This window comes from Pezoporus wallicus, unplaced genomic scaffold (genome assembly GCF_028554395.1).
Source record: "Pezoporus wallicus isolate ANWC-B61680 ecotype Strahan unplaced genomic scaffold, APGP_CSIRO_Pwel_v1 contig_4710, whole genome shotgun sequence".
NCBI classification, from domain to species: Eukaryota; Metazoa; Chordata; class Aves; order Psittaciformes; family Psittacidae; genus Pezoporus; species Pezoporus wallicus.
Window position 1 is genome coordinate 3,343,018 of NW_026640647.1, and position 25,735 is coordinate 3,368,752.

Sequence of the window (25,735 nt, forward strand, 5' to 3'; positions counted from 1 at the left end):
AAAAAATCCTACAATAACTTACTATGAATTTGCACACCCTGCAGAGATCTAATTAAAAAGTATGTATGTTTGTATCTGGCTTTAAAATATGAATGTGTTTACACATATTACACAAATGCACTAGGATGCACAACTGTATAATATATGTGTGTATGCATATGTATGCAGCAGTGCAGAATTTCAAATTTATGGGACTGAGTTCAGCTCAGGGACCTATCCAGCCTATGTGATGCTTCCTGATACCACTTTTTCCAGTTGTCTTCTGCCTTCCTGTGGCCAGTGACTGATGATGGTTCAGCTATAATGCCAACCTGAAGTTACATCCTAGTTACACCAGACCTTTAAGGGAGAACTGCATGCCAAATGGATTTTATCGTCTGTAGTGGATGCATGGAGGAGTCAAAGATGACTGGGCAACTGGGTTTTGCTGTGCAGCTTTGCAGGGAGTTGAGAAGTAGGTAGTCCCTAACTGACCTTGGCAGACAGCCTGTAAAGAGGACAAGCAAACACGACCCTATTGACACTGGGAACTAAAAACTCTACTACTCAGCACTGAATAAGGGTCAGAAAGATCAATGTGCCTTATGGGCCAGAGCACCAAGCCTCTTACTATGATATACTTGAAAAATAAAGGAAAACCTCATCTCAGCAGGAAGAGCAGCCAGGGAAAGAAAATACAATTATATATTGTGGCATGGCTAATTTCTATGTCTTTCCCTTTAGCTTTATGCTTTAATAAAGGCAGGTCCAGTTTCAGTTTGGTCTCATTAAGCACTGGTCTGACCACGTACTGGCCATCATCTCTCTCAAGTGCTGAATAGGCTTTTCTACATGCCACAAGTGCTACTTGTAACAAAGGCAAGTCAACATAATGAAAATCAACAATACTGGGCCTAAATCAAAGTGAAGAAATCCCAGTGGAGATTTAGTCAGTGCTTCCTCTTGTTGATTAATGTTGTGGTAGCATCACTGTTACCAAATACCACACCAAAATCCAGAGGTCTGATTGTCTCTGTGGAGTGCCTATTAAAGTCAATTGAAAATTGCTGTATTCTTCAGGAGAAAACTGGCCTCTGAAGAGTGGAATAGGAAAAAGAATGACTTAAAACAGAAAAGAGGAAGGGAGACAAGGAACAGCATAACTGTGCATTCCTAATTATGTTTCTAATGAAAAAACACTGTCCTTTCCAGAGTTTTTAATCCTAAGAAGAAAACAACTCTCAAACACTTTTTCTACCCTTCAGTTTAGAATCTGCCTGCAGTCTTTGCAGGCATCAAGATCATTATTTATATGGACACTCACAGCTAACAATACCAAGACTGATAAATGTGAGAACTGAGAAGCTTGATATGCTTATAGTGATAGTAAGGACTACTCATATGAACTGATAGCCTTATCACTTCCTCACATGCTAATCACAGTCTATTTTTAACCCTATCTTCCACAAAGAAAATCAAATTTTAGATAGTGAGGATACACTAGTTTAAAGATACATTACTACTGTAAAAATGTCTGTTCTTTGCTTTTAAAGCTGCGACTATTCAAGGTCCCTGTTGAAACTTACTATATACAATTTCTTTCCCGTTAACCAATAAATAACCAATAGAAAGATCATGCCCAGAGCTATCCCAGTCTTAAGTGCAGCCATTTTATCTCAGAAACTGATGAAGGCTGGACTAACTTAGAATTTGGGTAGAGGGCTGTCCTGGGTTCAGCAGTAGCAGTCATTTTTCTCCTTAGTAGCTGGTGCAGTGCTGTGGTTTTGACTTTCAGCCTGGGAACAACGCTGATAACACCAATGCTTTCAGTTGTTGCTCAGTGATGTTTATGCTGACCAAGGACTTTCTGAGCCTCATGCTCTGCCAGGGAGGAGGGGAAGCCAGGAGGAAGCAGAGACAGGACACCTGACCCAAACTAGCCAAAGAGGTATTCCATACCACAGCACGTCATGCGCAGTATATAAACTGGGGGCAGTTACACAGAAGGGTGAGATCACTGCTCGGGGCGGGGTGGGTATCAGTCAGCGGGTGGTGAGTGGCTGTATACTCTCCCCTTATCATTATTATTATTGGTGGCAGCAGCAGTGGTTTGTGTTATACCTTAGTTACCGGACTGCTCTTATCTGAACCCGTGGGAGTGACGTGCTTTTGATTCTCCTCCCCATCACTCCGGGGGGTGGAGAGGAGGAAGAGGGGGGGGAGTGAGCAAGTGGTTACGTGGTTCTGAGTTACTGGCTGGGCTTAAACCACAACAGAGACTCATCTAGGAAAAAGGTTTACTTTTAAAGAAGAAAAGTGCAAATAATGTACGCTAATGAATCCCACTCAAGACTTTGAGGTTGAAGAAAAAAAAAAGTCCTAAGGAAAAGCTTGACAGTTACACAAGAAAAAACATACTAAAAATGGTTCAACAATAGGTAAATAAAATTTAGTAGATAATAATAAAGTAACTTTACATCTAAGCTATCTATTTTATGAGTACACAAGGAAAACTCCAAAGAACTTTACTGAACCACCTGCACTTACAGAGTAGATAATTCTTTTCAAAAGAAGCTTTAAACATCCAAGGGAATCTAAGAAACTTATTTAATTGTAAAAAGGCTACAGATTTTCTAGCAATTTTCCTTATAATGATTAATAGCCACTTCTCAGTCTCCCTCTCTTTTCATATAATGCTTTGTCAACACAGACAAGAAATTTCAATCTTCTTTTGGCAAAAGCAGGAGTAAAGGATGCACACGTTTTACATCTGGAAAACTACGTGCACTTATGCTCCTCTCGAGAACCTGAGTCCTGAGATCGCAACATCTAAGATAAAGAACTCAGAGCTGCACAAACACTACAGTTACCTTGCCCTGATGGTCATGTTTCATTTCCCAACCTCTCGGCAGCTCCAGCTGTTTGTTGGCAAACATGTTGAGGAAGCCCACCAAGTCACGGTTATGCTGGTAGCGCTCAAAGTGGTGGGTGTCCCGCCGGACTTTGGTGATCATGTGCTTCAAACACGTGTTATTTGTAAACATGCGGTAGGCACTCTGAAATGTAAGTAACAAAAGGAAATTCTTTTAAAAGATACAATTTCTTCTTACTACAAAATACATAAATAAATCATCCATTAAACCTTAAAAATTATCTCCAACTAAGCCACAAGGGTATGAAAAAAATGGTCCTTTTTCTGAGGTTTTGGGATAAGTGTTTTGATGTTTCCTATTTTGCTTGAGATATACAAGTTTCATACTTGACTCACTTCAACAAAGCGTAAAACGTTACAGATTCCATTCACTACACTTGTCCGTGGCACTGTGAAAAATTCTATAACATTAAAATGGCTTTAAAAGTAGAGATTTCATAGGTCTATTCTAATGTCTGGAATAATGAGTGAAATGCAGCCATAGACTACAGCAATAAAGCTGGTAAGATTTTATGCAGGACAGAGATACAGAAGCCTGAGGAACTTACCACACATCTAAGGTCCTTTCCAAACCTAACTATTCTATGATTCTATATAAGTATTGTTTCCACATTTTGATTTTTCAAAAATAACCTATCAATCATTGCATATCCATGTACAGTTCCTCAGAGCACTGAGGAATAGGGAAAAGTTGAAATAAAAGGGGTAAAATAAACAGTTAACAAACTTCCCTCAAAAAATAAACCCCAGCCAACCAGAAACTAGGTCTTTCTCCAGGATTAGCAATAGATAGAAGCCAAAACATAGGCCCTCCTACCGTACTGTGCTACTATCTAAATAATTCTGTACCTCTACACCCCTACTCCCTGGCCAGAGGTCTTATCTACCCATGTCCTATTTCAAAGACAGAGGTAGATAATCCTAATTCAAGAAAAAGCTATGTAAACTAAGCAGAATTATTCAGATACAGAGAAGCATACACATATATCAAAACCAAATTAACACTGATCACTAATTTAAAAAACAGTCAATTGTTAACAAGTGCAGGCAATAAATTTTTCATTCCATTACTTCTCTTCACACTATACATCCTGTTACACAAAGGAAAAGACACATTGGAAGCAAAACCCCAAATACAGCTATGTAAAAAGAAGCACTGAAGAACAGACAAAAGATGAAGGAAAATGCATAGTAAGATGCATTTTTTTTTCAGTGTGACCTCTAGGATATTTTTATATAAACCAGGCAATCGGGGGGGGGGGGGGGGGGGAATCATTCCATAAACACCACTGTGATCGTAAAAAATAAGCAGCATTTTCATTCTCAGAATTGTCTCTCACCCTCTGCTAAGCACAGTAAGAAAGCTGTTGCTTTGATAAACAAATGAGTTTTGTATCATAATAAAGATGAAGAACTACGGGAAAAATAAAAATTGTAAAAGCTATATTGTCAACTAGTATGACTCTTATAGCCCACCAGTTGTAAGGAGTGATGATGAGTGTTTGCGTTTATCCAGCCTTCTTATTTACTACCATTATCTTGGCATCAAACACAAGACAGACAACTATATTTATCAGCACACATTTATGCAAGTATTTCAGCTGTAGATGCTGTACTCACAGGGTTAGAATGCAGCACTGTAAAGAATTCTGGGCTGATAAGGAATTTCACAGGGGGAGATTGGAGCAATAAAGTAAGTCTGGATCTGGAGGTAGAGTGAGGCAGCACATTCTCTCTTCGAAAATCTAACAGCAAAGGGAATGACAAAGACTTCCAATAACAATCATTACCAAAGCATCACTGCAAACAGCTTTATCAATTTGAATCACAAAGGAAAAAAATTAAGAATATGTTGTAAGAGAAACAACATGAGTAGACTGTCTAAAGAAGTTACAGAATGTCCATCAACTGAAGAACATGTTATAAGAATATATGAGATGGCATTTGCCAAGAATGGTTTAAGTATAGCTCATCCTATGTATCTTCAGTATGGGGATGAAGCCAATGACTGCCCAAAGTCTCTTCTAGTCTGCATTTTACCATTTCAAAATACAGTTGCAGATTCAAAATTATTTGTAACCTAGACCACACAATTTTTGATTTTTTCACTTCAAATGTCCTGCCTATATTTTACCCAGTCAGGTACCAACAGAAAAATGTTGTGAATATCACATTCTTTTTCAACAGGATGAGCCACAATCTTCAAAAACTAAACAGCAACAAAAACAAATGGTTTCCTTTTCACTCAGACCCAGGGGAAGAAGTCAGGTTTTGCCCTATGTCACTCTCATTAAATCATCTATGAGATAAGTGCTCCCTTTAGGGGGAGAAAGAAGGGAGAAATCTGGTTTTATTTTAACCTGCATTAGAATGGTGAAAGTCAGTTTCCTCTCCAGCTCCATCCACGGCATTTGTATGCTCTTCAGGCCTCTCATTAGTCATTGTTCGTCTGATGCTCTGGTACCTAGGATTAGAAAACTGGACTTTATATATAGTACATGGTACCTATGATCCAATTCTGCTTCCAAGGGAGGTTGCCCATCTTTTCTGCCATGTAGATTAACATACAGTGAGCTCTAATTTGTGCATTAACAGCCTTTTGAACTTCTGACACCATTACCAGACTGTTTTTTAGTCACAAAGCTTATGAACTCAGGTGGAACAGAAAAGCCCTAGAAGCCCACACTCAAATTAAAAGGGACAGCAACTTAAGAATAAACATCTATAGGCAGCTATGGTAGTGACTGTGACCCTGCCCTCACACTCAGCGTTACAGTGGTGAGTGCAGTTTTGCAAGCAAAAAGTTCACAAACAACAAGGGTAGCTCTTACCGGCGATTCAGCTGTTCCATTTGCTGTATGGAATTTGACCTCTGGAGAATCTGTGGGGCTGGGGGGGCTGTAGGTCGCTGCCATGTTGTTGTCCTGTTCACATGGTCCACATAAAATATCCGTCCATGGCTGTCAATTCGAGCCTCCCAGTCTAAGTAGCAATAAAAGACTGTGAACTATGGAGGGCTTGGGGTTTATTTATTTATTTTTAGCTCTGTCACTTCTGTAACTGAATCTATTGTTTCAATTTTCTATTTCTCTTTTACATGATGACTCTAGGACAGAACGTTCTTGCTAAGAGGTTAAGAGATGTGCCTTTTCCCTATTATTAAAACTGAACCTAGGCAACAGTTAGAATTTAATATTTTATTCACATTAGCAAATGAATGATCTACATGAAGATTGCATTGGGCTTTGATTGTAACAGGGTGATGTGTATGTGCATGCCCATGCATGACTGTGTAAAATCCCAGTAAATGTCAGAAATGTTGTTAGAATACCACACAGCCAAACCTTTTCCATTAAGACTGCAATAGTTTTTCCTAGTTATTGTAGTGTATAGTTTGCTTCTGAAACACAAAGAAACCCACATGCATAAGCCATGGTACTATAAAAGCTATCTCTACATATTTCTCATTTATTACACTATCTCTGAGTACTCCCTGTAATATTCTCTTTTTCTGTATGAAAAGAGGTAAAAATGCAAATGAAATACAGGTCTCTCAGGCACAATTTTGTAAAAAAATAATCCGGGTTTTATTGAGGTGGCAGTTAATTGACTTTAGGATCTGCATGGGGGACTCATTTGTCATAGGCACAGATTGTAACAGAAGCAGCAGCATGCAAAATCTTCTCAAAAATCATCCTGGCTTTCCAATACACAGTTATATCTGGGTTCTGCAATCAGGCTCTTTCCAGTAATCTAACACTCTCCAATTACAGAGCAAACAGTTCCATTCCACGCTGTGACATAAGGATCTATTCATTTTACACTAAATAGATGAATTCCTGACTCCTTTAAAGTAATAGAACTTTGCCACAGATTTAAGTGGGTCTGAATATAATTTTTTTCTTTTTCTTTTGTTTTGTTTTGAAGTAATGCTTGCTTATTAGCTGTTTAGCTTTTTTTTGTTGTTGTTGTTTTGGTCCTTTCTTCTTTCTTTAAATATGTAATACTGAATAGATTTTCACTGCCCCAAGTTTAAGAAAATACATCAGTCCAGCAACTGGCAGCAATGCATTTTTCATATGCATTAGAGAAATTACAATTTATCTGCCAATTCAGACTCAACTAGCTGTTGCTTAATAGCCAGATTTATTTTAATTCAAGAAGTCTTTACATTGCCTCAAAAAAATGAACAAAAACCACAGGCACCTTTCACATAATCTGCAGTGATTGAAGACGTTATATATTTCTCTGTAAATCATCATCATACAAAAAGTATTCAGAGATCTCAGAGTGCTTGACATCTTTCAAGTGTCTCACATAGCCTATCACCTCACCTCCCTACCTATGTATACTGCATACTGAAAAGGCAGCACCATGCCTTCCTTCTTCTCCACAAATGTCACTTAGCAAGTCTGTGTACACCAGATATAATTATGAAAACACATCCTGATAGTTTGCAGACTAAGCACAATGCCTTTTACAGTAACAACACCAGACTTAATCATCACCTAGGACTTTTCAGTTGATCATTCTCAGTTCTCACATTTAAAAAAGAAAGGTAATTAGATCTCAGGATTGAGATTCAGGCAGCTTATCCCCCAATTAAACTATGAAGAACCTCACTTGGTGGTAGAGCCTCATCCACTCTCTGGTACCGGCTAACATCCTGACGTACTGAAGGCAGCGACCTCAAGGGCTGATGGCCATTGGCTTGAGCACCTGGAATCAAAATGCCCCCAATTATTTCCCCAGTCAATGTAGGGAAGCCCTACAGTTGCCTCTAAGGTGAACAAGGCAAGCTAAAGCTTTTTCAGGACTATTGTATTTAGGATATATCTAACATATAATATATGTTATATATATATAATCATATATTTTGGGAGGCAAGTAAGTTATGTCTATAGTTCTAGGAAGTGATTTCTCTCGGATGTAGTGCAGTCCTGACCCTGAAAATGTCACCTCTTGTGATGTGCCATGTCCACCCGTGACCAGCAGAAGCCAGGGCACTGAAGCAACAGTGTGTTCCCTAGCCATATTCCAGCAGTGTACAAGGACAAAGCCTGACCTTGCCCTTGCTGTAACAGTGGGAGGTGAAATTGTCCATTGACCTTCCCTGCTGCAGCCACACTGATCTGCAAAAACATGGTGCAGCCTGACCCCTAATTGAGTCCCAAATGTCTAGAAAATGCTGTAAAAAAAAAAAGAATTTTTGACAGTATTTGAAATAAATACCAAAGATATTCTTTCCAAATCAAAGAGCTGCTTATGAAGAGAACAAATTAATAGAGCCCCAAGCTTTTGAAATATTATGGAAAAGATGCATTCAGAAACACAATTGATTTGACCCATTATAACCCCTGAAGAAATTTAACAGATAACCCATTGTGAAAGGTGCTTGAAAGAAATCTGTTAGGGTCATATACCCACTTTCAATGATTTTCAGTGAGACATAAACCCCTCTAGCTTTCTTTTGATTACCCTTATGTTTTAACGCTAATATATAAACATGTGAAAGAAAAGGCCTGGTTTGCATAGTTTCTGGGATTTTGTCCCCTCTCATTACCATTTTGATTTGCAAGCAGGGTAATACTGTGGAGTTCTTTCCTCCTCTTCATCCTCCTTCTCACTACTTTCTCAGGAATTACAATATATCCAATTTCAAAATAAACATTCCTTGGATATTTCAGGTTTGATTTTTTGTTAAAGCAAAACCTCCAAGAGTCTCTTGAAGAGAAGAATGAATCTCAAAGGAAAATACAAAAACCAAACGAAATCAAACCAAAAAAACCCCAAAGCTTGAAAGATAATTAGAGAAATAAAGATGTTTATTTTTCAGATGTTAATTTCTTAATCATATTTACTGGCTGCAGAAAGGCCACTTCAGAAAGTGCCTCCTGCAGTAGTTACCTCCAGTAGCTCCTTCAACCTGTGCTGTGGCACCCTCACAAGCTGCTTGTGCTCCTTCAACTTCTTCATCCTGAGACTGGCTGTTGGCAGGTGCTGCCTGCAGGCTTCTTCTTCTTTGCCAGATTTCTTCTGCTTCCTCTTGGTCTTGTAATTCACCTGCCTCAGCTGCCTGTCCTTCTTCCTGAGGTAACTCTACTACAGTCAGAGAACCAGAAGTACTTGCAGAGTCCTGTGTTTCAGCACCTGGCTCAGTTCTAGCTGCATCGGTGGCACAAGCTCCCTCTTCCTCTTCCTGAGAAGAAAAGGCTGGAGTCTCAGGAAACCTGGCATTTTCAAATGAAGAACACCGCATTTCCACTGAAGAACGTCGCACAGTCGCGCTTTCGTTGCAAGAGCTGTCTGCCCCTTCCAAGTCACTCTCCCCTTCTGGCCGGGTGCTGGCCTCACTGACACTTTCCGTGCGAGCAGGGTCACTCTGCTCAGTTTCTGATGATATCTGTGAAGGTTCAGACCCTTGATCAGTGGATTCTGTTTCACTAATGCCCCTTCTGCTCCCAGCAGTGGCATCAGCAGCTCCTGCATCTACACTGCTAGGAGGCTGCTCTGCCTCCTGAGTGGTACACGACTCGCTGCCAGCCTGGTCTGCTGGTGCTTCACTTTGAGAACCTTGCAGGCTTTCACCTCCTGCTAACTCTGACAGTGGAAGCTCTGGGAGAGCCTCACATTGGTCATCAGTTGATGGCAAAGGAGCTTCAGAGGTTGAAACGTTTTCATTCTCTGCAGACCCTTGCATTACCTGATCTGATGAGTAACTTAAACCATTTCTTTCAACATTTCTTGTAGCACCATTAAGCATTACTAAACCACCATCATCTTCCAAGGAAGATGGGAAACCCAGGTCTTGATGTAACTCATGCTCCTCTTCATCTGAGTCAATGTGAAGCATAGCATTAAGTCTTGTGTCAGTAGGGAAGCTGCTCCTCAGTTTTGGGGATGCTCCACGTGGACGCTCGCCACAGGCGGATGTCCCAGGTCTGGGATGATTATTGTGTTCTATTGCATCCAGATAATCATTTAGTGAGTCCTGGCGACCTCTGCTAGGTGACGATCTTGAAGCACTGGAGGTCAACTCATCTTGGTCTGTTTCCAAAGTTCTACTAGTCCTTAAAGGGTGTCTCAGGATTGCTTCTCCAGAAGAATCCTCAAGGACTGGACCGTTGGAACACACTGTAGATGTATCATGATGTCCTGGTGGCATGTCCTCATCGTCAGAGGGGCTCCCCAAGTCTCCATTTACAGAGTTCACTCCCAGCAAAGTGCCAACTGTTTCTGGTGAAGCATCTGCGGAGACACAAAGGCCAAATGTGAAGCACAATCCAGCAACAGACAGCTCATTCTACTTTGTCTGTATCACAGAAGTGGTATAAAGATACACATCTTTCCAGATCTTTGCTTATTTCAATCAGAAAACTAAGGGAAGAAAATACAATTAAAACAACAGAAGCATCTACAGCATTATAACAGCAGGTACAGAATTTTGACTGTGTAAGTCTTTATTATTTTGTAGAACATGGAAATTTTAAGGGATATGAAACATGAATTTAAATTGCTCCCATTTTGCTTTCAAAAGACAGAGCACTACCAAACATCTTGCCAAAGTATCAGTAAAACCAGCCTCACCACCAAGGAACCAGTTTTCTACAGCATACCTCTCATATCCAAAAGTAGGATTTACACTAAGCCAGTCACTAACATCAGCTGTCATTACACCCTTAGCAGCATGCAAAACAGCATCTGAGATCACATGAGGAATCACAAATTGTATTCAAGTACCAGATTCTTAACATTTATTTTGAGTTAATCTATATGAACAGCAAAGAATGGGAATCTACTTAAGTAAAGTTCATGAGATATTAGCTATGCTATGGGAATATATCTAAAAGAGAAACAAAAATAAGCCATCTCATTTGAGACAAGACGGTATCTCCCAGCATGGAAATTAAACAGGCACAGAGTTGAAAAATGAAGCTGTAAATGTCTGAACACACCTGCAAGAAACCTAACATGAAGCTGGTGAACTGGAGTGCCTGGCAACAAACAGGACTGAAGACAGAAGCATTTTTTTAATGGTGACAAAGCAAAAAACATTCATGAGATACAAGACTACATGGCTACAAAAAAGACAAGGTTCTATCAAGTTAAAAGAGCAGCATCTCGCTACCAAAGAGATTATACCAAGCCTAATGAAGGAGAATCTAAGAACACAAACATGTAAATAGACACATACGATGTTATAAACATGTAACTGTACCAGCCGTGTTCTGCTAGTTGCTTTCAGAACAGGAAAAAAAGGGAAATAAAAGAACTGCCTAACTGAAGCATGTATTTTTAGAACTGTAACAGATATTCTTGGTTCTAAGCAGGACAGAGTCCTGTAAAAGTGGGACAGGACATACTGATCTGCATGTAGAGTAGCAGAGGAGGAGAGCTCAGGTGGAATCTTACTTGCAACTGCTTATCTCATCCAAAGGTGTTACAGAACAAGGATGTTGCAGAGTGAAGAGAAGCAATGAACTAGATTACCCAATCTGTCCAAATGAATGAGAATCATAAGCAGATTCATTTAAAATCTATCTAAAAAAATAGGAAAACAGTATGATACGTGTACTTTTGGAACTATGGAACTACCATCTCCAAAACAGAAGATGTGATTTCCACATCTTAGTGATATCTAAACTTTGAATCCCAATAGAAAAATCTATAATAGAGAACTGTACACAAATGAGAAAGTATATTATCATGGAAAATCCTATAAACAGAAACACACAGAAATTGTCTCCATCTGGAGATCCAGAGCACTGACAAATTCTCACCTTCATGAACAGAAGATGTGATTTCCACCTTGAATTGGAGATACCCACTTACATGATCAGCTGGGAGCCTTCTGCCAAGGTTATAGCTGACAACTTGGTCTCTGCAAAAATAAAGATATTGGGTTGTTGGATTTTTTTTTTAAACTAGTTGTCTTTTTCCAGTATTTTGTGTTACAGGCTTTTATCAGCTAAGGGTGGGCATGATAGCAGGTAATTTCTATTACAGTGTTAAAATCAGCCATACACTTTTGCTTGTATGGAAAAGCACTTGTATAGAGAAGAAAATATCTTCCTAAAGCCCTAAAGAAATCAAAATGCAAAGGATCCCTTTCCCCTAACCTCTTCTTTCCCCCAACCCAAAATGTTCTATAACTAACTTTACTTATTAAAACCTCCTGCCCCCTTGTGGTATTTTACTGTATACAAAATTCCCAGACAGTTTTTTCACATTTTAATTTTCATTCAATAAAGCACTTCTGCATTCCTATTTAGAAATGCTTTTACTGCTTGAATTTAACTTCAAATAGGTTCTTAAGAGTTAGTCAATTCTGTGGGATTCAGACTTGACTAAGCACTTGTATCAGCTTGAGACTTAGGATTAGATCCTAGGCTACACACTCCTATTAGGGATAGCCAGAATTCACAGCCCCAGTCAGGCATAGCCAGAATTCACAGCCCCAGTCCCCCTCAGCACAGCTGGGACAGCTGAAGGGAGAGGAGGAGGTTCCTGAAGACCCCCATAGGAAATTACTGTTTTATGCAGATAAATCTATACTGGTATAAGCACCTCTCCTTCACTGGGAGCACACTTACTGCAGTATGAGTGACAGACTCAAACAAATGCAAGGTCATTACTGAAATGAGCTGCAGCAGTTTGCATTAGCTTTAGCAAAAAGAGTCCTGAGTGGACAACGTATGGCAAAGTAGCCTCCCCACATTGCTCTAAAGGCTGAAGTATGTGAAATGACTGTAGTAGTGTCTCCAGGATCTGTCACAGCTTCATTGCTCTTTAGTCCAAGTACAATTCTTCAGCTAGACTCAAAGGTATCCTCAAAAGATTACCATCTGAGGTTTCTAAGTTTTACATAAGGTTTATATTACTCTAAGCCATTCAAGATTAGAGAAAGCCACAACATGAATGTCTGCTCCATATTCAGTTGAATCAGTACTAGATGATTCTCATGCTCATTTATTGTATTTTCTATGAAATTTAAAGCCACTTGCCATTTCGTTACACAAACTTGTGAGCTATGACAACAGCTGAAAATGGGGCAGAATTTTAGTTCAGTCTGTCTAAAAGTGGCAGGTTCTGGACTTCCCCATTTCATTCATTAATACTGATCACTAATAGAGAGAGAGACAAGTTACATACACAGAGTACATGACTTTGTTCATACAGTATTTCAAGTTCACATGTTAACCAGTTGAGGATTTCATTTGTCCCTGACATCACGAAAATGAAGAAGAAACTGAAGATGATTACTCGCTTGACCAAAACCAGACTATGAGACAATTAGCAGTTGATTGTAAACTTGGTATACATTTTTACTTCACATCTATATAAAGCATTCCTTTACTTTTCAAAACTTCTGGTGGAATGTTGTCTGTCTACAATGCCTAGGAAAAGGAGCCCTGAGAAATGACTGGCATGCAAAAACTGAAAATGGACAAATAAATTACAAATGAACAGGCAAAACTGATTTAATAGCAGTTTTAAGAGCAGAATGGCAAACCCAAACTGAATACTTACTTATATTCTCACTACATAATTGTTACATAGCCCTTCCTTTCCTAATAATATTTGATATATCAAATATACAGAAGTATGGAGAAGAAAATAGGGAATGTCTTACAGAGTACTGGTTAGAAAAAAATATAGATAAGAACTGATGAACACAGCAAATGGGCAATTTCCAGACCTCACAGCACTGGGAATCCCAGAAGAGAAAAAGCATTTGGGGGTTTAGCACAGAAACCCTGAACTAGGTTTGAAACCAGTCTGTATCATGGTGCATGTAATTGAGTGTATAGCAGTGTGCAAATTTAATAGAAAAAAGCTGCTTGCTCAGCTCATCACAATTTGTTGAAACTCAAAGATGAAGCATTTCTTAGAAAGGCTGGAATGTACATACACCTGAACTCCTCTTGGATACCACTACAAATCAAATGGGTAGGCTATTTTTTTGTTTAATAATTTCTGTATCAGGAGACATCATCAAAATTTTAAGCTACTCATAATTTTGTTCTTACTTTACTTACCAGTGTAACCACCACTTTGGAAACTTAAAGCTGAAAAATGTTTTCAAATTGAATTTGATTTTCTCCATTTACACAACTTGTTACTTTGATGGGAATATCTGTGAAAAAGGAGGCCAGTCATTTATATCCTGCGTTTTGTCCAAAAACCTGATGATACTGCGATGCCCTTAAACTTTCAGGGAAGAATATATGCATTTTATTTCAATATCATTCCTCATGGGCCTCATCCAGCAGCCTTTTTAAAGTTAATGGAGACGTTAACTTTAGCAGTCTTTGAGTTAGATCCTATACAAAACACACTCGAATAATTCAATTCCCCCCACTGACTTTCAAGGAATGATTTTTTTTCCTAATTTGTCAAATAAGGCGTATAAACGTAAAAAGATGACAGCAAAATAATATACTCTACAATTACTGCTCTATCTTAAATGTAAAATTACATTTCTGCACACACCACTGTGTCACTTGCAGACCTTCAGCCATTTGCTTCACACCTGCAACGTACCACAGTGCCAAGTCTTAGGCTCTTCTGAGTACATATGGTTGCATGAAAGCTTTGCTGGATCATCCACTTGACTACACTATGTCCCCTCCAGTAACTATCATAAAGTATAAAACATCTTAGAAGTTTTTGAGCTGCATCTTTATACCAGAACAGTCAGCTATCAAATAATGAATGGATTTTCCTTTAATAGCTCAACAGGTGAATTTTGAGTCCCATCAGTGCATTATTCATAGCAAAAGGCAATTTTAATCACGTAGTTCGACCACATTATGAAAAATAAGGGGTCAGAGCCTTACAGTTCTAGCCAATTAGCTGAACAGACATTAAATCTCTGATTATTAAACTGACAATTAAAAATACCTGAACTGTAGAAGAAGTGAGACAAGGAAATCCGCTTCTTCTAAAAAATTTGCACACTATCATGTAGTATTGTGATAATGCCTTGCTTCTTGGCTAGCTAGCCAGAAGGTAATATTTTTTGTGAGGTTAACATTTTTTGTGCAAAGAAATTAAGCTGAAATTATAGACACGCATATACACAAACATGGGTACATACATTCAGAACAGGGTTAGAAACACCTACATTCTCCAGTCAGACAATGAGGCTATTAAAATTCCTACTAAATTTCATATGACAGACATGGTAGAAATTTGCTGGTCTGTGCCAGTAAGCCAAAAGGGATGCTGAGTCTCCCTTATCAATGGCAGATAGCATTAAGAATGTATTCATTTACCCAATTGCATGCCTCTCCAATAGTCTCTGAACTGGTATGGTTAATTTCCCAAGAAAGCGCTTGATGATTGGACGACTCTTGGCAAATTTGTCTTTAACCTCAATTTCCAGGACATCTGTTAGAAGTGCAACAAAAGAATATTTCTGGAAGGAAAGAACATATTTGACACCATATCAATACACCTCTATTCATAAAGTATGTACATCATTAGTACTAGCGTGCAGTGAATTCCAAAAGCAATGACTGATGACAGCAGTTTCCATAGTCCAAAAAAATGTCAGCATCATTTACTAAGCACTGGATTTTTTTTGCATATGCAACCAGCCACCCATGAAACCCAGATCCTTTCACCATTCCTTGAAAATAATCGCTCAGTAAGAAACTGCACTGGATAAAAGTGCTTTCCTCATCTACAAAAGAAAGGAGAAAGCAATGCACCCTAGTGCTTCAGATGGAATCCTTGCTGTACTCTCTCAGGTGTAGGAGAGTAGCCAGGTCAAAGCTGGAAGAAAGTATCTTAGTCTAGGCTGTGCTTAGTGAACTTCCCATCCAGCACCACACTCTACATTAAGTACATTAAGTTTTTTGTATGCATGATAGGAAGTCAAACGGAAAATGTGTATACATTATTTTCAGGAGCACTGTAACTAAAGGAGGATAATTTTCTATAGACTTTTGCCTCAAAGTTCACACATCATCTCAGCGAACTCCAACAGAAACTTTTTCTGCACTTGTGGCCTTTAAACAACATGATGCTGATTGAGAAAAGATTTCCGATATCTGGTTAAGATAACTCTTCTACTTTTCCCTACAAAGGAACACTATCACTTTTCAGCCTAGATCACTTTTCAGGGCAGTTTATGAATACTTCACCTTTGAAATCTCTGCTGCTCTGTCAAGGCTGCCTGAAGACAGCCAAAAAATTCAAAAGTGGTACAGGGCAAATATCTGAGCAGGCAGACACACACAAATACACACAATGTGGCAACAAATTCCCTTAAGAAAGCGAGCTTAGAAACAAAAGATCTTTATTTTTCCTCTAGACTTTAAGATATAATATAACATAACCTACTTAGAAAAGGCAAGGTCATCTGGTTATCCTTTTACTATCTGCCACCTATAAGACTTCTGAGCAAATGCCAACCTGAGTACAATGCCTAATAAACAGATGGCTAGATAGCAGAAGATGGATTGAACAGGGAACAAAAGGAGGATTAACTCTTCAGTTCAGCTGTCGCCACCAGCTAAATATATTCAAACCAGCAATTAAATTGGGTCAGGAATAAAAACACTTCCTCATGCTGGGCTACTGTTGGAGCTGGGTTTCTGTGATAAACAGAACTCAAAAATTTGTCACTCTCAGTTTGCTATAAAACTGGAAATTATTTTGCAGAAAGGAACAGATGTAAAAGATCGATTCTGCACCACTAGGGCAGCGTACGTAATGGGATCATAAGCTGCTGTTGACAGAGCATTGCTACAGGGAAGACACAGCAGCTAAGGCAAACTGATACAATGCTTGCACCAGTGAGCATTATCACTTTTCTTACAAGCTCCGAAACCAAGGAGAACTGGAGGAGAAAAATGGGGAAGAACAAGAGTAGGTTTTCTTCCCATCTACTGAATAGATGGATGGACAGAGAGAAAGATGAAGAATCAATTTAGAGATGAGAACTCTGCTTTTCCAAAGATTTTAAGAATTCTCTACATCTACAGTCTTTTGCACAGCCCAACACCTCGGAGCAGTGCTAATGCCAGCCCACTCAGTTTTCCAGTCTTTCTAAACAACACATTAACATTCATCAAACATGGTTACAGGCATCTGCTCATTGGAAAACAGACTCAGATCAAGAACGCTGCTTGGCTGTTCTGAAAGGGTTAGGGACTTGTGCAAGTTCTTGCACCTTGTTTGCCACGTAAACATTTATCTCCAAAGGCACAGCCTGGTTCTTCTGTGCTCAAAGACAGTTGTGGGACTGAATTTCTTCTCTGAGACCTGCAAATCGTACCCATCTGGAAAAACGGCTTCTGCTAACCTGCTCTCCTTTTTCTCCCTTGAGCGGTGCTGTAACGCCTCCTTGGGCTTTCCTTCCTACAGCACTGGAAATAGAGACGACAACAAAGAGCATCCCCTCTGCCTGACAAAACTGAAAGCTTGCCACCTGCTATGCACAATGAGAATATCATTTCCAAATGAACAATTGGTTGCAATCACTGGGCATAAATGCTCACTTATTGTGCCTTTTCTGAAATAGTCTTCTAACAACATATAATCCATTTTAATTAATTTATTTTTGCAGTTGCAAGAAATGTACTGGGCTGTTGAGTGAGTTCAACTCGTGTTAGCAGAGAAGGGAATGAAAACCTCACAGCAGTACAGCTTCAATACACAGCTTAAATATGCAGATGATAGCTGTTTCTATCCAACAACGGAGTTCCTAAAATGACTACAATTTCTGTGTTATTTTAAATAACTAGCTTCAAAATAAGCTCACAGCCTTCAGAGAGTAACCACTAATGCATAGAGGAAAATACAAGCCATACAAGCCTGGTACATTGCATCAGCAGGCAGACAGCTCTCAAATGGGATATATTACCTCTCTGTGCCAAATAGGATTAGTTGTGTTACTGATGATAGTCGACCTTCGCTCCTGGCCATGATGAGCAAATGTAGGAAATGTACTTTTCTTGCCTGGCTGAATGGACATCTTAAGATAGGGATCAGGGTTGAAGAACATGCCTTTTTTAAGTCCAGCTGCTCTAATATCTGTAAAGCAAAACAAGAAGGAAGGAAAAAGGAACTGAGCAAATTAAAGCTAGTTCACAATGTAGTGCTGTCCTAAAAATATTACCCAGGAAATCAATTCATCATAAACTACTAGAAAGACGTAAAACTCTACTCCATATGTTAATTGGATCCACTGTACAGAAGGCAATTAAAGCAGGAAGTCACATGTTTTCCCAAGAGAGTATAGGGAAGAAAGGTATCAACATCCTCATTTATATTTTAGCCTCCAGTTAGTAATTTGTAAAACAAAAAGCATGAACTTGTAGCTCACCTACAAATGTTTTTCTTAGCATTTAAAGTATTTCCACTCTTCAAACCCAAACAACACAAAAACCCATCACACAGTACTTGATCTCTTTCTGGCTAAGGGTAAGGGGCTAAGAAAAAAAACTGTATGGAAATAATGTAGTGAAGTCACACCTCCCCAAAATCAAAACTTCAATAAATAGAACTTCAAATACTTATTCTGAAGGTTGCTTTGGTTCTTTAGAAGAAGATAATTTATATCACATAAAAGGAGGCAAAGTTTCCGAAAATGCTTCTTTCTTCCTAGGGAAACCTTAGTACTGGAGCCCTTAAAACTTACAACAATAAATAAGAACTTCCTCAGGTGCATATTCTCATGACTATGGACTTCAATGATAGTGCAAGTTTCAACAAAAACAAAGCGGTATTTTTATTTAATGTTAGACTTTAAACTCAAGTGTAAAATATTTCTCTGTTTAGGTGTGTTGAAGTACAAGGGGTTTGTGTCTTTTTCCATTAGGTACTCCAATATGCTGCATGCAGTCTTCATGACTTTAACGCAACTGGAACATACATACTTAGATGAGCAGTTTCTACATGCAGGCAAAATTCACTGCTCTAAAATGAAATGCCACGCCTGTGGCTTCAGTAAGTAAAAAAAAAAATCCCCAAATCCTACCATATGTTCAAGACAATAAAAGGACAATTGCCTTTAAAGGCAACAATTTTGCACGTGCAAATGAGAAACCAAAAAATGTCCTGAGAAATAAGTTCCAGACCTACCACTCAATACACCTTTCAAACTTAGGGGACTCCTGGGGATGAGTCAAACCTTTCTGTCAAACATAACTGGTGTTTCAGAATGCACAAACTCATTATTTTTATGGTACTCTATATGAGTCTATACAACCTATCAGCTTTATCCTAGTTAATTGCTGGAAGACCATTTCAAGAAGCAGGATTTTGTTCTGCTCTACCCCTACAATCTCTAAACGTTTTCACTGTCAGCTTTTCAAGATTCACAAGCAATTTCTTTTAGTGACTATGCTCAAGCTGAATCTGCCTTAGTCTCACACAAGACTTCCCGTGGAATAAAGTGCTAATTGAAACAAGTGAAGCTGGTAGACTGCACCCATACAGCTACTTTGCCGTAGTGACAGTTTAGCTGTTACAAGTAAAGATCTTTTTCTTTTCTAAACCACCATTTGCAGCCATTGCTCTTTTTACTCCTTCAACAGGATGGAACCAGCTTGCACTTTATTTGGAAGCTACGTTTTCCCTTCTTCCATCTGAGAGAACTGTCCCTTGTGCAAACGGGAAATTTCTCCCAATTTTTTATGCTGGGATCCATCAAATCCATTTCTTTCACTCTTGAAGATACACGATTCTGGCTTGTTTCCAACAAACATAAGTTCTAAGGAAATGACACATTTTAAGCCACTAGAGTGTGCTCCTACAGAGGCTAATGAAGGAAAGGGTTCCACCTTTGATGTTTTTTAAAACAGCAATAGTTTTATTATTTTTTTTTTCTAACAATAATTTGTAAACCACAGAGTAGTGTTGGCTTTTACCTGATAGGGTAAAGCTGACTAACTTCCTAGAGTGCTGGGCTCCAGAAGCACCTTCATCCGTGCCTTCTACTCCCATCTAAAGAGGGGAAAAAAGAATTAAATGTACCACAGAAGTTTTCATCCACTTGTATTTGCTTGAGGATGATAATGCAATGGTAAAGCAGAATGCAGGGGAAGAATCTGACCACCTATTGCCTATTACCACAGACAGGCAGAGCTAAAGCATTTGTTTCTAGGAAAATACCTACTATTTAATGCCACACATTGCTAAAACACCACTACTTGGAGTATTCCAAACTGAGCATGTATAGGCTAGTACATGTGCATGTTTCTCTATTGATCAGAGAAAAGAAGACTGTATTTTCTCACGGGTTTCCCTTTCATAAAGTAAGATCAACACTGGGGATGGGTAAGATGTACCAAAGCACTGAGCTGGCTAGTGACAACATGTGTTAACCTTTGTCACTTTCCACAAATAGATAATTTACTGGGCAACAAAAAAAAAAACAGAAAAAAAAGAGATCAAAAAGAGACTAACAAAACCCAGAAATGTGCATTGGATATCTGAATGTGAATGTGGTCTAAAAGACAATGCTTCATAGATTTTTAGGTTTTGTTTCTGCCGAAATCTCGTTAGGTAAAGCACTACTTCAAAATGAAAAGTTCCTCATGTGCTAATGTCTTAGGAATGTCTATCTCTTCCAACTAGCAGAAGAATTTATCTTTCAAGACGGAGATGTCCTCATGATATATTATTCAGCTGGATGCACATCGATGGAGCTGCCCTGAAAGTCAAACTGTTCTCCAGGTAGGCACTGCACATCCAGGCAGAAGAGCTGATACAGCCTGATGAAAAAGCTCCATTCAAACACAGGACTGGACATTAATGTTAGTGATAAAACAGGAAGTTGTCTGATCCATTGATCCATAAACAAAAATGAATAAAACTCATACACCTATGTGTAGGTGAAGTATGTAAAGCAGTGTTGAGCTGCTGAAGAGATGTTTGAACTTACCAGATTGACAAATGATTCTGGAGCTGTGGTAGCTGTGAGGAACCCACTTTACATTAACCAAAAATGTACCCATTCCTATTTATATTGCTTTAAGCTATTAAATATTATTAGCTTTCAAATACCGCCCACGATGATCACAAGCTCATTGGAATTTCATCAGAATTAGCAAACACATGGAAATTCTCCCATTGCAAAGCTCAAATAATTCATATGTTAACAGTCAAACAAAACAATGAAGAACCAGCAACAGCATTGATGTCTGATGTCCCCATGGGCCTCAACAGACTTGTGAGGGAACATACCATGCCAGCAAGCACCACTGCTCTTCAACCAGCCCATTTAATTCCCTCACTGCTGGCTTCATGACGCATTCCTGTTCTCAGGGCAGGACATTTATCACCAGAGTGCTGAAAACTATCCCTTTCCCATCCAGCATGATACCATTACATTATGACTTTATATGAATGCATAAGCAGTGACAGCTGGTAGTAAAATCATGAGGGCATCAAAAGCAACAGGTTCATTGCAGCTGGATCAGTGTGCCCTCATCTACAGACAGATTCCCTGGAAGCAGCAAGGAGCACATCACCCTGGGATGGTGACACTGCCCAGGCAAGGCCAGAGGAACACTCTGTATCCCAGTTTACTCTGTTGGGTTCATTTTAACATGCATTGTTTTCTTCTTAAAAACATTTTTCATCAACAAAAAGGCCTTCCTCATTCTATACCTATTTTTCTGCTACACCAGTGACTCTGAACAATATTGTTTATGTTGTTAATCATTACTTCAATTTTACAAAAAATAGGATTTGCCCACAATTCAGCTATAACAAAATGAACTGTAACATTATTCCCTGGCATATCCCTGTTTCGCTTCATAACCTTTTCCTGTTCCATTATGGTCTGAATAGCAATTTCAGCTTTTCTGTGCCAAGCACAAAATGCCACCCCAGCATTCCTGCTCCTATTTTTGCACTACAAAAGCTATCTCATCTGGTGTAACACAGAGCTTCTGAATGCTACATCAGGCCTTGTATTTTCACTGGTTCAAATGAGCACAACAGCACGCTAGTTAGCTGCTTATTCCAAAATAAGATGGACTGAAATGCCTGGTGCGATATGCCATCAGTATGAGGAAAACCCAAAACATGTCTCCCAGCAAACCATGTAAAGTGAAAATGTAGAATGATCCAGGGAAGCAGGTAATTTACTGCAGCTTAAAGAAAAGGGAGTGGGCACGCCATGACTCTCTTACCACTTTCACAAACAGCATTCCCATAACAACACACACAACGTGTGCCAAGAGAACAAAGTATTCGCTACTGCACACTGCTCAAGCTCAACATCAAAACCATGAAAATGGTGTGAGGTATTAACATTTAAGTTATGTATAACTAACCCATCATGATATTTTGAGGAAGTCTCATCTAAGCTGTCTTATGACAATCTAACCAGGGAAACTAACACTATTACTGGAAGCCTACACTGTTAGTGCAAATAAAACATTTATATCAAATTGCACCTTCTAGCAGGTGTATAAATTCTGTACAATACCCAGGATCCTCTGTTACCTTTCAAAGGAAAGAAATCTAAACACCTGCCAAGATTGGCCAATGACTCTGAAAGACAGGTCTTCAGGTAGCTACCAAGTAAATAAATGGCTATTTAAAGACAGTTCAGATGTCCTTTTGTGCAATGAATCTCACAAACATGGGTGGCTAGTATGACAAGGTCAAGAAAACACTCAAGTTCAAATGTTCTCTCCACCCAGTATCACCATTCTGCTTCCCGGTAATAATATAGTGCAGCATGTAGCCCATTTTAAGAGTTATTTTGAGATGGGGTTTTTCCCTCTCTTTTCAAAATCAGGCTACCATTTTGTCTTTATAAATTGATGTTAAAGACAGTGGCTGTCAAGCTCATTAACTGCTACATAGTTTCTTCTGTAAAATATCAAAAGTTCATGCTGCTGCAAAATGCTACTATTGTTAGTTACAGGTGTTAATTAAATGACGCTATCACTAGGTCTGTCATTCTAAGATAAACCAAAAAAAAACATTTGATATAATGAGATATAAAACCTAGTATAGCACATATAGTATCATAGAGCTATATAATACACAATGCTGAAAAAGCGCAGGACCAGAATAAAAGCTCTATAGTCTGCATAACTTGTGCTATACAGTATCTTCAGTCATCAGGACAGCATCCTGACAGATGTGATTTAAGATTTGGCAGCTATATCACTGAATTGAATGCACAGGGAAACTTCACGTCAACTGAAGAGCTAGCCTGTTAGACAGATTACTGCCATCAAAAGCACCTGGATAGAAGTCTGGAAGGGTCTTCTTTCACTATTTATTTAAAGGCCTAAAGAAAAAAAACCTCCTCTAAAACTTCTGGTGTTTCAAAAGAACAAGTCTTACAATAAAACCATAGTAAGACAACTATTCTCAAAGTCAGAGAATTGTTACACCTCAACGGTATATGAACACTGAAATAAATTAATAATTTTTGCAACAGCAGAGTTTTGTCTAGTCTCATTTTTATACTAACAATTGCTATCTCAGCAACTCAGTTTGCGAAAAACATCTCTATTACAGTGTTGAATTCTAGCAAACTAAGCCTCAAAACTGAAACCAAGCAAAATCAAGCTCTTAGCATAAAACACATCAGTTAAGCTCAGTGACTTTTTACTATCATTTTATCACAAACAATATAAAACCATGAAAACAATTTCCCAAATTTGGTGATTTTTATCCAGCAATATAATTTTTTGCAAAAACTTGCAGCCACTGGTAGAACTACAAGACTTACATTGATTGGTTTGTCTGACAGTTAGTATTATCATTTTATACAAATACAGTGAACTAATAGGCTAACCTTACCATCACAGCTGGGTTTTTCACAGTGATACATGGAGTAGTAGCTCGGAGGGCTCCACTAACACCATGGTAGTATTTAAAGCAGATCTTTATTTCAGCTGAAAACAAACAAAAAAAACAAAACAAAAAAAAAATCACGTTAAAACCCTCATGACTGATCCCAGGCGAAAGAGAGACAATGAAAGGAATATGGGCACAGAGGGAGTCACAATTCACCTCTGTTCACACAGTCTGAGTTTGGGAAGTTAATTTGATAGGTCTTCACTTTAAAAGCACATAGTAACTGTAACTGAAATTGATTTTCTCTCGACCTGTAGAAAATTGGAAACCTGTCTCAAAGGGAACCTTAAACAGGTTTTCAGCTACAGAGCTGGTAAATCCTGCTTTTAATTCTTAACTTTACCTAGATTTCTACTCAGTAAGTAAAAAACACCACCAGCTCATTTTTTCCCAGTTCTTGCAGTGAGATGTCCATGGTCACTATTGCGTAAGAAAGGTATTCACAAGCCGCTGCTGACACAAAGCCACTTTTGTATGTTTTATATGGATCCAGAGAGAAGGAAATGAGAACAGTATTAATCACTGAAGACAAGTCCATTTCAATGCAATAGGGTTAATGTGATTAATAAAATAAGAAAATAATTACACATATGTTTTATTCTTAAATTAATTAATCAAATGAAAATGGAAGCCTTATACACAGAAGTGGATTTCAAAACACTGGTGAAAATTTTTAAAAGTTCTGCAGGTTGTATTAAGTCCTGCAGATCCTAACCATTACTATTCCCCTTTTTGTGGGACCTTACAAGCCTTTATATTTTCAGTATGCCAAACCAAAAATAGCCTGATCCTGGTAAAATAAGAGAATAAACATACACAATTTGAGGATGAGATAAAGTACTATAAAACTCAAACTCTTTGAAGTTTGGACATGCAGGTATGGTTGACTGTGGTGGAAAGCTATTAATATGCTGATTGATGTACTCCTGAAAGCTCATTCTATACAATCAGAATCCATCATTTGGTGCTCTATCTTCAGAAATACTTCAAGAGGAAATTAAGATTAGAGCAGCTACTTATGTCCTCTTTGTGTTGGGTCCTTCTGTTATTTAACAGACCAAAAAGTAACTATCTAATTCTGCAGCTTGTATTTCTGCTACTATTTCAATATAACCAGCTAATGAAAAGGCTTAACAAGACATTTTTATACTAGGATGATTCTTGTCAGACTTTGGAAGAAGTTGCATAACATATATCTGAAGGAAGCTTGAAGCACTTTATATTGGAACACAGGAAAGGCAAACACACAATGTTTCTCGTCCCACTGAATAAAGTTTTGCTTGCTAAACTGCATTTAACAGAAGCCTGACCTCCACTATTGTTCCTCTGCATTCTTCCAACCAGCAGAACAGCTATAATTATGGCTGCCCTCAATCCTGTGGGATTTTCCCCTATCTGGAACAATGTCTCTGTTTTCCTTCTCCATTGGGATAACTCTTCCATGTAAGTTTGAGGAGGGTTTACCTCTGGGTACAGATATGGCCACAGGCAGACAAAAATGGCCAGAGGGGGGAAGAAATTGCAGCAGCCACAGGATGTGCATGGAAGCCTTGGCAGCTCAATTCCTCTTAGTTTAACAATATGTTGGTAGTCCTGAAGTATGAAAGTGCAATGTTTTGTATACGGTTTTGAAACACATAGCATCGTTCCTTGAGGGTTGAGGTATTTCATCACCGCAAAATAAAATACCCACTTATTCCTACTCAGAAGGATCAGAAAACCATCCTGCAAGCCTGCTCAGCCAAAAAGAATTACTTACTTATTTTTTTTTAATTTTTTCTGAAGTTATAGAACAACATTTACTTACTATCTTCCTCCCAGAACAAAGAAGAGGCACCTCAGAACTACTCTTCAAAGGAAAGTGTCTGGCTGACAGTGCCTCCAGGGATTTATGAGGTGGAGGAGCTGCTGATCCCACTTCCTCCTCCTCACATCTGAGTTTACACGCAGAGCCAAAATATGCTTCATTTACCACAAGCT

At 38.7% G+C, this 25,735-nt stretch overlaps 1 protein-coding gene across 3 annotated transcripts in view; it reads right to left on the reverse strand.

The window, feature by feature from the left end:
* HECW2 (HECT, C2 and WW domain containing E3 ubiquitin protein ligase 2) overlaps window positions 1-25,735 on the reverse strand; it is a 175,645-nt gene that overhangs the window by 37,369 nt on the left and 112,541 nt on the right. For all 3 annotated transcript variants that reach the window (XM_057419924.1, XM_057419923.1, XM_057419926.1), the window contains 11 exons: window positions 23,699-23,793; window positions 19,795-19,870; window positions 17,787-17,956; window positions 15,190-15,332; window positions 11,692-11,792; window positions 8,819-10,159; window positions 7,535-7,630; window positions 5,743-5,893; window positions 5,272-5,375; window positions 4,532-4,656; window positions 2,850-3,035 (listed from right to left, as the gene is read on the reverse strand). In XM_057419924.1, coding sequence (XP_057275907.1) covers window positions 2,850-3,035; window positions 4,532-4,656; window positions 5,272-5,375; window positions 5,743-5,893; window positions 7,535-7,630; window positions 8,819-10,159; window positions 11,692-11,792; window positions 15,190-15,332; window positions 17,787-17,956; window positions 19,795-19,870; window positions 23,699-23,793 — 2,588 coding nt within the window. The remainder of the gene's footprint in view (window positions 1-2,849; window positions 3,036-4,531; window positions 4,657-5,271; window positions 5,376-5,742; window positions 5,894-7,534; window positions 7,631-8,818; window positions 10,160-11,691; window positions 11,793-15,189; window positions 15,333-17,786; window positions 17,957-19,794; window positions 19,871-23,698; window positions 23,794-25,735) is intronic.